This window comes from Jaculus jaculus, chromosome X (genome assembly GCF_020740685.1).
Source record: "Jaculus jaculus isolate mJacJac1 chromosome X, mJacJac1.mat.Y.cur, whole genome shotgun sequence".
Classification (NCBI taxonomy): domain Eukaryota; kingdom Metazoa; phylum Chordata; class Mammalia; order Rodentia; family Dipodidae; genus Jaculus; species Jaculus jaculus.
In genome coordinates, this window is record NC_059125.1 from 20,874,081 (window position 1) to 20,886,178 (window position 12,098).

The following is a 12,098-nucleotide window of genomic DNA, read 5'->3' on the forward strand; positions in this document are numbered from 1 at the left end:
GATCTGGCACCGCAGGCACGAACTTAGGTAGCAGAGCAGGTGGTGGCGTCACCTAGAAGGGGAAAATGAGAGACCTTGAACTTGCCAACAGCTTAGGAGCAACTTGGCTTTTACCAGTACTCCCCTCTACTTCACTGACTTCCCTGAGAGCAAAGCTCTGAAAATCCACACCCGTCTTCTGATCAGCATGTATGTCCACTTGAGGCTCCCTGTCTTCTAGTGATGAGCCCCGCCAGTTTCCCTCACAAGTAGCACTGCGATATACTGACATATCAGAGCTTCTCAGCTTCAAGTAGCTTCAGTGTACCGCCTTAACAGGGTCCGTAGACCGCAACTGTGTGAATCGCTTCCAGTCTACGGGTCTTTGCAGTCCTCATCACCCTTGCCTTGGTTTCATGTGTAGTTTGACAACATCCCTTTCTGCATACTGTACACAACAGACTAAGGACATCTCCTTCTGGATTGAAATAAGAAATTACCGGCATGTTGAAGGAAATGGATTTTCCCTTTGCTTTCTGAGTCTGAAAGTGCGCTGGGAAGGGACTGTGGCTAATCCTGCCAAGCTGTCCAGGTTTCTCCAACTAGACAAGGGCTTTACATTGCTTCCTTTTTTCCCTTTTTCTTTCTTTCTTTCTTTCTTTCTTTCTTTCTTTCTTTCTTTCTTTCTTTCTTTCTTTCTTTCTTTCTTTTTTACTTAGTCCCCTTGTTATTATTACCCAGTTCCAAATACTGCTCTGTGGTTATGTATCAACTAGCTAGGTCTACATGTGCTAATTCTACTACACCAAGCCTGCCCACTTTGACACCTCTGGGAGAAATGAGAGAAGTGTATCTTACTTTGTCATCATCTCTTATATTTCTAGGGAAGACAAAGATTCAAACTCACATTCCACCCCAATAGCCTCAGTAGACTGATCAGTCATTGTAACTTGGCACTTTCTTTCCTTTCCTTTTCTTTTCTTTATAGTGCAAGGTTGTTATACTAACCAATGTCAAACAAATTTAAATATTTTTATTTATTTATATGCAAGCAGACAAGAGAAAGAATAGAGGTGGAAAGAATGGGTGCAGCAAGCAGTTCAGCCACTACAAACTGACTCCAGATACATGTGCTACTGTGTGCAACTGGCCACCCCGGGGTACTGGGTAATTAAGTTTTGCAGGTAAGCGTTTTACCACTAAGCTATCTCTCAAGTCTTCATTATTAAATTTTATATATTTAAAAATTTAGGTATGATAATACGACCCCCTCACTGCCCTCTTTCCTCACTCTTCTAATCCTGGAAGTTGCTGGATTTCCACGACCCTCTTATTCTAACAGTACATGTGAATTTAGATATGTCTTAACTCATTCATAATTTTTTAAAAATTTTTTTGGTTTATTTTTATTTATTTATCTGAGAGCGACAGACAGAGACAGAAAGAGGCAGAGAGAGAGAGAGAATAGGTGCACCAGGGCTTCCAGCCACTGCAAACGAACTCTAGACGCGTGAGCCCCCTTGTGCATCTGGCTAACGTGGGTCCTGGGGAATCGAGCTTCGAACAGGGGTCCTTAGACTTAACAGGCAAGTGCTTAACCACTAAGCCATCTCTCCAGCCCTCATTCATATATTTTTAAAACATATTTTATTTGGGCTGCAGAGATGGCATAGTGGTTAAGGCACTCGCCTGCAAAGGAAAGGACCAAGGTTTGATGTCCCAGGACAGCCATAAGCCAGATGCACAAAGTGGCACATGAGTCTGGAGTTCCTTTGCGGTGGGTGGAGGTTCTGGCATGCCCATGCCCACTGTCTATTCCCCCCCATCTCTCTCCCTGTTTCTCTGCCACTCCTGTCTCTCCTTATATCTATCATCCATCCATCCATCCATCCATCCATCCATCCATCCATCCATCCATCTATCTATCTATCTATCTATCTATCTATCTATCTATCTATCTGGGCTACACACACATATACTATCTGCCTCTCTGTCAAACAAATAAAAATAAATTGTTTTATAAATTAATTTGCAGGAGAGACAGAGTGAGGGCCAGAGAGAGATAAAGAGAGGGGGGGGGGATGGAGGGAAGGAGGGAGGGAGAGATATTAAGGGGAACGGGCCACTTGCTCCTGCAAAGCAACTCCAGATGTATACATCACCTTTGTGCATCTGGTGTTACGTGGGTACTGGGGAATCGGACCCAGGCTGAAAACCATGCCCTTTAACTGATGAACCATCTGCCCAGCCACCATTTATACTTTCTAAAAGATATCAAGTAATCCGTGGTGGCCTCCAAACTGGTATGTATGCCAGGATTAACTTGACCATTTCACCCTCTTGCCTCCACCTCCACCGTGCTGGGGATATAGGACCTGTGCCCAATATCTGCCAATTTATGCTATGCTGGGGAATGAACACAGGGCTTCATGCAGGCTAGGAAACAGGCTGAATGGAACTGCGTCTCAGGTACCACGTTTTTGAGACATTGTATCATTTGGGGGGACCAAGATGGCCTCCATTGTCGCGATAGTTTGTCTACGGCGTCCCCTGCTGCCCCACTTGTAGTACGTACGCTTAAAAAAATAAAAATAAAAAAACAAGTTCTTCGACTTATTATTGACTACTTTTTCATGGTTGGGGTTTGACTTAGAGCCTTAATTAGCAGCGGTGGCTCCAGGCTGGTCCACTTGTGCCTCTGTGTTCCAAGTGGGGCCTTTTAGAGTGCAGACCTGGGGCCAGACGAGTGCGAACACAACTTTGTTTACAGGTCACAAGTGTCAACACACCTTTGGCTGGAGGTGCACTTTTTACCACTCACGACCCCAAGTTTGTCTTTGGTTGTGGTCTAGTGGTCCGCCATCTGCACAGAATCATGGCTCCTTTTGGATCAAGATCATTCCCAGACTGAAAAAGCCAAATTCCAAAATTCCACCTAACCCCTTGACCAAGGCAAATGAACACACCCAGGAGAGGAACCTAGTACCGGAGCCTTTGAGGCTCTGAGGGAAATGTTCTTCTCACCTTGCTTGCAGGCCGCTTCTCCGACTTTCTGGCTGCAGGCTGACAGGACCGCACCCCGCGGCTTCTCCACACAGGCACGAATAAGCCCCTCCCCTCCACGCAGGAAAAGAATGTAACAGCATCCGGTTGGGGCAGGTCCTGATGATTGACAGCAGGGACCGCAGGCTAAGAACCCGGATGTTGTAGGGGCAGCACCAGAAGTCTGGAATTCCTCTCTGAAAGCCTGTTACCTAGCCTCAGCAAACGCGCAAACCTTTCTCAACGCACAGCACATAGTACTCCTTGCCCTCAGCCTCTCGTGGTTGACAGTACGCCATGCCCCTCCACGCCTTGCCCCACCCCCCTCTTCATAGCCCTCCGCCATGCCCACAGTTTCCTGGTTCATTGGTCTTAGACCTCCATGTCTAAGCCTCTCTTGACTGACTGTAGTGTAGTGTGTCACCATGTTCCATCACTCTCCCTTCCACGTTCACCTTCCCCAAAATCTTCGAGTGCTCAATCCAATGTTTCATGCGCCCTTCCTTTTAAAGACAACCTTCTAGAGTCATTGGTACTTCTCTGTTGTCCCAAACCTGCAGCGTGGAAATTATAGGTACCAAAGTTCCACAGTTCTGTCTGCTATCACAAAACCAGGAATGGTTTCTTGCATTTTAGGAATCTTCCCTCTACTGGTCCAAGCTCACTAGCCTCACAAATCCACCTCCCTTTCCCCAGAACCTAGAATGCTAACGTACATCTGCTACCAGTGACGGCAGCTTTCTCCAGAACATCACCCTGCTGGGAATGGACTTGGTTGTCTGGTCGCTGTCTTTTTGGGAGTACTCTGGCACTGTCAAGGTCTTCATTCTTGTGCTGACTGAAGTCCCAGAGCCTCCAAAAGCAACCCACGCTGTTCTCAGTCTCACAGAAGATGATTTGGACAAGCCTCACAGGATCCCAGAGTTTCTCAGGGATGGTATCAGAGGCAACCAGCTATGGACCACTCCCTTCTGGACAGATCCTCTCTTCTTCACACTTTTGCTAAGCTTGAATTTGGTTTCACAAAGAAGCCATTCTTTTTTAAAATATATATATTATTTCTTTATTTATTTGTTTATGACTGAGAGAGGGGGAGGGGTGGGAGGGAATGGGCACACCAGAGCCTCCAGCCAGGGCAAAAGAACTCCAGATGCATGCACCACCATCTGTATCTGGTTTACATAGGTTCTGGGGAATTGAATGTGGGTCCTTAGGCCAGCAAGCTCCTTACCTGCTAAGCCATCTTTCCAGCTCCAAGAACCCACTCTTGCAGAAATATGCTCTGGCTCACTATTTTGTATTCAGCTGTTAGCAGTGACCTCCCAGGCAGGAAAGCCAAGCATCCAGAACCCTGTCTGCTGACTGAAGAGAGTGAATGCTGGCCTTTGTGGGACTCCTCCTTCTACAGATTGGAGGCCATCGGCCACCAACATAGCCTTCACCTTCCTCAGTTTCCTGAGGGCAAGAAGGAAGACTAACTCTTCCTGGTGACACAAAGGCCCAAGATCTCAACCAGGTCACAAAGTGTGAGGTGGGATTACTTCGGGGGACAGCATGGAGCCCTGTGTGGTAGTAGTGAGATACCAGAGGTGATGTATCCTTCTTTCAACGGACCACTGTGAGTTCCTTTCTTCTGTTGCAATTGACATACAGGTTGATGTGTAGGAGATGCTTGGGATAGTTTTGTAATTCCTGTTTGAGATAGCTTAACTTTCCTACCCTGGATAATTGCCCTGAAAAACTGCTGTAGGCATTTTTGACAGGATTTTTTGGAGCAGTCACATTTTCTAAGAAGTCTTTAAGACATGAGAGAAAAATGAACTCCTCCTTCTTGATTGAACACTGAAATTTTGTACTCATGCCAAAATACGCAGACTCATTCAGAGAAGTGTTCAACATCTTATGAAGCCTAGGATGCTCCAGCCACTGTGTTCTGCACTACATTCTCTCCTGCAGCTGATGAAAGCACTGGCATCAGAGAGTGACCTCAGTTAAGCAGTGGTAAGGCCCCCAGTTTTGATATATATCCAGATGAAGGTCCTGAATGTGCATTTTGGGATAACACACATAGCATTGTCTCCTCTAATGCTGACTCTGCCGTGAGCTCTCCAGGATACAAATGTTCCTACCCTAATGTGGCCCACACTAAATTGCACTTGGGAGATTTAAGGGAAGAAAAGAGCTAATCAGAGCAGAGATCATGCCAAGGAGGATAAAGAGCAACTTATGTTTCTTGAGAGAGGGAGAAGTGAACACTGAATGTCAAAAGAGGGCACTAAATTAACAGCAATAATAATAATTAATAATAAAATGTTTACAATTTAAAAACACGTCATGGGCTGGAGAGATGGCTCAGCACTTAAAGACACTTACTTGGAAATCCAGACACACTGGGTTCAATTCTCCAGTATCCTTGTAAAGACAGATATACAGGGTAGAGCATGCCTCTGGAGTTTGCTTGTTGTGGCAGGAGGCCCTGTCATGGATGTTCTTGATCTCTGCCTCTCTGTCTCTCTCGTACTCTCTGCCGCTGTGCCTCTCTCTCTCATAAATAAATAAATCAGTTAAAAAATACACTTTGTGACCTGGTTGAGATCTTGGGCCTTTGTGTCACCAGGAAGAGTTAGTCTTCCTTCTTGCCCTCAGGAAACTGAGGAAGGTGAAGGCTATGTTGGTGGCCGATGGCCTCCAATCTGTAGAAGGAGGAGTCCCACAAAGGCCAGCATTCACTCTCTTCAGTCAGCAGACAGGGTTCTGGATGCTTGGCTTTCCTGCCTGGGAGGTCACTGCTAACAGCTGAATACAAAATAGTGAGCCAGAGCATATTTCTGCAAGAGTGGGTTCTTGGAGCTGGAAAGATGGCTTAGCAGGTAAGGAGCTTGCTGGCCTAAGGACCCACATTCAATTCCCCAGAACCTATGTAAACCAGATACAGATGGTGGTGCATGCATCTGGAGTTCTTTTGCCCTGGCTGGAGGCTCTGGTGTGCCCATTCCCTCCCACCCCTCCCCCTCTCTCAGTCATAAACAAATAAATAAAGAAATAATATATATATTTTAAAAAAGAATGGCTTCTTTGTGAAACCAAATTCAAGCTTAGCAAAAGTGTGAAGAAGAGAGGATCTGTCCAGAAGGGAGTGGTCCATAGCTGGTTGCCTCTGATACCATCCCTGAGAAACTCTGGGATCCTGTGAGGCTTGTCCAAATCATCTTCTGTGAGACTGAGAACAGCGTGGGTTGCTTTTGGAGGCTCTGGGACTTCAGTCAGCACAAGAATGAAGACCTTGACAGTGCCAGAGTACTCCCAAAAAGACAGCGACCAGACAACCAAGTCCATTCCCAGCAGGGTGATGTTCTGGAGAAAGCTGCCGTCACTGGTAGCAGATGTACGTTAGCATTCTAGGTTCTGGGGAAAGGGAGGTGGATTTGTGAGGCTAGTGAGCTTGGACCAGTAGAGGGAAGATTCCTAAAATGCAAGAAACCATTCCTGGTTTTGTGATAGCAGACAGAACTGTGGAACTTTGGTACCTATAATTTCCACGCTGCAGGTTTGGGACAACAGAGAAGTACCAATGACTCTAGAAGGTTGTCTTTAAAAGGAAGGGCGCATGAAACATTGGATTGAGCACTCGAAGATTTTGGGGAAGGTGAACGTGGAAGGGAGAGTGATGGAACATGGTGACACACTACACTACAGTCAGTCAAGAGAGGCTTAGACATGGAGGTCTAAGACCAATGAACCAGGAAACTGTGGGCATGGCGGAGGGCTATGAAGAGGGGGGTGGGGCAAGGCGTGGAGGGGCATGGCGTACTGTCAACCACGAGAGGCTGAGGGCAAGGAGTACTATGTGCTGTGCGTTGAGAAAGGTTTGCGCGTTTGCTGAGGCTAGGTAACAGGCTTTCAGAGAGGAATTCCAGACTTCTGGTGCTGCCCCTACAACATCCGGGTTCTTAGCCTGCGGTCCCTGCTGTCAATCATCAGGACCTGCCCCAACCGGATGCTGTTACATTCTTTTCCTGCGTGGAGGGGAGGGGCTTATTCGTGCCTGTGTGGAGAAGCCGCGGGGTGCGGTCCTGTCAGCCTGCAGCCAGAAAGTCGGAGAAGCGGCCTGCAAGCAAGGTGAGAAGAACATTTCCCTCAGAGCCTCAAAGGCTCCGGTACTAGGTTCCTCTCCTGGGTGTGTTCATTTGCCTTGGTCAAGGGGTTAGGTGGAATTTTGGAATTTGGCTTTTTCAGTCTGGGAATGATCTTGATCCAAAAGGAGCCATGATTCTGTGCAGATGGCGGACCACTAGACCACAACCAAAGACAAACTTGGGGTCGTGAGTGGTAAAAAGTGCACCTCCAGCCAAAGGTGTGTTGACACTTGTGACCTGTAAACAAAGTTGTGTTCGCACTCGTCTGGCCCCAGGTCTGCACTCTAAAAGGCCCCACTTGGAACACAGAGGCACAAGTGGACCAGCCTGGAGCCACCGCTGCTAATTAAGGCTCTAAGTCAAACCCCAACCATGAAAAAGTAGTCAATAATAAGTCGAAGAACTTGTTTTTTTATTTTTATTTTTTTAAGCGTACGTACTACAAGTGGGGCAGCAGGGGACGCCGTAGACAAACTATCGCGACAATGGAGGCCATCTTGGTCCCCCCAAATGATACAATGTCTCAAAAACGTGGTACCTGAGACGCAGTTCCATTCAGCCTGTTTCCTAGCCTGCATGAAGCCCTGTGTTCATTCCCCAGCATAGCATAAATTGGCAGATATTGGGCACAGGTCCTATATCCCCAGCACGGTGGAGGTGGAGGCAAGAGGGTGAAATGGTCAAGTTAATCCTGGCATACATACCAGTTTGGAGGCCACCACGGATTACTTGATATCTTTTAGAAAGTATAAATGGTGGCTGGGCAGATGGTTCATCAGTTAAAGGGCATGGTTTTCAGCCTGGGTCCGATTCCCCAGTACCCACGTAACACCAGATGCACAAAGGTGATGTATACATCTGGAGTTGCTTTGCAGGAGCAAGTGGCCCGTTCCCCTTAATATCTCTCCCTCCCTCCTTCCCTCCATCCCCCCCCCTCTCTTTATCTCTCTCTGGCCCTCACTCTGTCTCTCCTGCAAATTAATTTATAAAACAATTTATTTTTATTTGTTTGACAGAGAGGCAGATAGTATATGTGTGTGTAGCCCAGATAGATAGATAGATAGATAGATAGATAGATAGATAGATAGATAGATGGATGGATGGATGGATGGATGGATGGATGGATGGATGGATGGATGATAGATATAAGGAGAGACAGGAGTGGCAGAGAAACAGGGAGAGAGATGGGGGGGAATAGACAGTGGGCATGGGCATGCCAGAACCTCCACCCACCGCAAAGGAACTCCAGACTCATGTGCCACTTTGTGCATCTGGCTTATGGCTGTCCTGGGACATCAAACCTTGGTCCTTTCCTTTGCAGGCGAGTGCCTTAACCACTATGCCATCTCTGCAGCCCAAATAAAATATGTTTTAAAAATATATGAATGAGGGCTGGAGAGATGGCTTAGTGGTTAAGCACTTGCCTGTTAAGTCTAAGGACCCCTGTTCGAAGCTCGATTCCCCAGGACCCACGTTAGCCAGATGCACAAGGGGGCTCACGCGTCTAGAGTTCGTTTGCAGTGGCTGGAAGCCCTGGTGCACCTATTCTCTCTCTCTCTCTGCCTCTTTCTGTCTCTGTCTGTCGCTCTCAGATAAATAAATAAAAATAAACCAAAAAAATTTTTAAAAAATTATGAATGAGTTAAGACATATCTAAATTCACATGTACTGTTAGAATAAGAGGGTCGTGGAAATCCAGCAACTTCCAGGATTAGAAGAGTGAGGAAAGAGGGCAGTGAGGGGGTCGTATTATCATACCTAAATTTTTAAATATATAAAATTTAATAATGAAGACTTGAGAGATAGCTTAGTGGTAAAACGCTTACCTGCAAAACTTAATTACCCAGTACCCCGGGGTGGCCAGTTGCACACAGTAGCACATGTATCTGGAGTCAGTTTGTAGTGGCTGAACTGCTTGCTGCACCCATTCTTTCCACCTCTATTCTTTCTCTTGTCTGCTTGCATATAAATAAATAAAAATATTTAAATTTGTTTGACATTGGTTAGTATAACAACCTTGCACTATAAAGAAAAGAAAAGGAAAGGAAAGAAAGTGCCAAGTTACAATGACTGATCAGTCTACTGAGGCTATTGGGGTGGAATGTGAGTTTGAATCTTTGTCTTCCCTAGAAATATAAGAGATGATGACAAAGTAAGATACACTTCTCTCATTTCTCCCAGAGGTGTCAAAGTGGGCAGGCTTGGTGTAGTAGAATTAGCACATGTAGACCTAGCTAGTTGATACATAACCACAGAGCAGTATTTGGAACTGGGTAATAATAACAAGGGGACTAAGTAAAAAAGAAAGAAAGAAAGAAAGAAAGAAAGAAAGAAAGAAAGAAAGAAAGAAAGAAAGAAAGAAAAAGGGAAAAAAGGAAGCAATGTAAAGCCCTTGTCTAGTTGGAGAAACCTGGACAGCTTGGCAGGATTAGCCACAGTCCCTTCCCAGCGCACTTTCAGACTCAGAAAGCAAAGGGAAAATCCATTTCCTTCAACATGCCGGTAATTTCTTATTTCAATCCAGAAGGAGATGTCCTTAGTCTGTTGTGTACAGTATGCAGAAAGGGATGTTGTCAAACTACACATGAAACCAAGGCAAGGGTGATGAGGACTGCAAAGACCCGTAGACTGGAAGCGATTCACACAGTTGCGGTCTACGGACCCTGTTAAGGCGGTACACTGAAGCTACTTGAAGCTGAGAAGCTCTGATATGTCAGTATATCGCAGTGCTACTTGTGAGGGAAACTGGCGGGGCTCATCACTAGAAGACAGGGAGCCTCAAGTGGACATACATGCTGATCAGAAGACGGGTGTGGATTTTCAGAGCTTTGCTCTCAGGGAAGTCAGTGAAGTAGAGGGGAGTACTGGTAAAAGCCAAGTTGCTCCTAAGCTGTTGGCAAGTTCAAGGTCTCTCATTTTCCCCTTCTAGGTGACGCCACCACCTGCTCTGCTACCTAAGTTCGTGCCTGCGGTGCCAGATCATGCCTAGAGGGAAGAAGAGTAAGGCACGTGCTCGTGACAAAAGACACCAAGACAGAGATCAGCTCCAGCAGCTCAAAGATGCTCAGGGCAGTGGAGCACAGGAAACAGAGTCATCCTCACCATGTGCTCAAGTTTCGGCAGCTACTGATTCCAGCACATCTACTGCTGGCCCCACCCAGAAGCCTCAGGAAGCTGTGCCCACCATCACTGCTGGTGCAGGTGTGGCCGGCCAAGGGCCTGCTAAAGGGGCTAAGGGCCTAGGGGAGGGAATGCCCAGTTCCTCCAGGGCTCCCTTCTCCAATTTGATCCCCAAGAATGATCTCATAACACAGAAGTCAGAAGCGCTGATCAATTACATCCTCTGCAAGTACAAAATGGAGCAGCCACTGCTGAGGGCAGAAATGGTGAGAGTTATCAACAAAAGGCTCAGGGAGAAATTTCCTGAGATTCTCAAAAAAGCCTCTGATCACTTGGAGGTGGTTTTTGGCCTTGAGTTGAAAGAAGCCGAGCCCAGTGGTAAATCCTTCATCCTTGTCAGCAAGCTAGATTTCAAGGATGATGGAAGAAAGAGAAGCGAGCTGGGCCTCCCCACCATGGGCATTCTGGTCCCTGTCCTGAGTATCATCTACATAAATGGCAGCAGTGCACCCGAGGAAAAGATCTGGAAATTCTTCAATAACATCGGGATCTATGACGGAGGCTCTCACATCATCTTTGGGAATGTCAGGAAGCTCATCACCCACGACCTTGTGCAAGAAGAGTACCTGGAGTACCGGCAGGTTCCTGGCAGCGATCCTCCCAGCTACGAGTTCCTGTGGGGCCCCCGTGCCCATTCTGAAACCAGCAAGAAGAAAGTCCTGAACTTTTTGGACAAGGTCAAGGAGTTTTTTCCCGAATTCAACCCACTGCCACCCCCGGGTGATGAGGTTTGTTGGGAAGAGGAAGAGGAAGAGAAAGGCCAAGCTAAAGCTAAAGCCAAGGGTGGTGGTAAGGGCAAGGCCAAGGCCAAGGCCAAGGCCCAGGCCAAGGCACGTTCTAAGGCAAGGAGTGCCGTCCTATCCAGGAGTGAGATGTAAGTTAAAGTCTCGCTTTGGTGATCGAGGAGGCCTTTCCTCTCTCTTCTTGTTTTACTCAAATAGGTTGTTGATAAATGTTCTGATGTGTGCTAACAAACCCAGTGTTTATTAGAGTTCAGAGTAGAAAGTGATAAATGTCATCATATGCTGTAGGTTTATTGTTGCTTTCCGTTGTGAGTGATCCAGATATTTCTCCTTGTGAAATTCTGATTTAAATCTTGTATTTACCAACTAGTCTGGAGATAAATAACCCGTCGTTTGATTAGGAAAACGCTGACATGTATGGCTGTGAGTAAAATTTTTGAGTAGGTTTTATGGGGTGAAAAGTGATTTAACTTTTGTTTATGTTACCCATGTATTCTTTCTTACTTAACACATAAGAGACTTGTTTATATTTGCTTGTCTTATTAAAGCATGAATGAAAAATTTAGTCATCATGAATCTGATCTCTTGCTGAAGGGTGGTACTTTATCCAAACATTAATTGAACATCTGGTTTTGGGCAAACTTTGTGTTTGTGGTTGTGTTTTGGGTGCTTCGTTAAAGGGACCCAGCTGTTCCCTGTGCTAACAAAAACACTAGAAGGTGCTTTCATCACACGAAAAGGTAAAACATTGGATACATCACAATGAAGTAGCAGCCATATACTGTGAGTGTAGATGGGAAACCCTCTTCAGTGTTCATTTCTCATTTTTGACAGAATAGTCTGTGTTCTTAAATGGTCATCTAGATTTTGCACATCCTCTGGTATTTTGTAGATGACCTAGTATGAACCAACGTATAAGATGGATAGATGTTAATGTTCAGGTCAAAATCTTCACAGTCATGAGCTCCTCTTCGTGGTATGCTTTTGTTAGTCATGTGTAGCCAGAAAGGCTGGCAAT

At 46.1% G+C, this 12,098-nt stretch overlaps 1 protein-coding gene across 1 annotated transcript; it reads left to right on the forward strand.

The window, feature by feature from the left end:
* Positions 1-10,138: 10,138 nt before the first annotated feature.
* LOC123456654 (melanoma-associated antigen B4-like) lies at positions 10,139-11,215 on the forward strand. Its single transcript, XM_045140507.1, has one exon. The coding sequence runs from the start codon at positions 10,139-10,141 to the stop codon at positions 11,213-11,215; it is 1,077 nt and encodes a 358-aa protein (XP_044996442.1).
* Positions 11,216-12,098: the final 883 nt, after the last annotated feature.

Excerpts from the sequence above, each read along its gene's own strand:
- LOC123456654 (XM_045140507.1), top strand. The coding sequence starts at position 10,139 with ATGCCTAGAGGGAAGAAGAGTAAGGCACGTGCTCGTGACAAAAGACAC.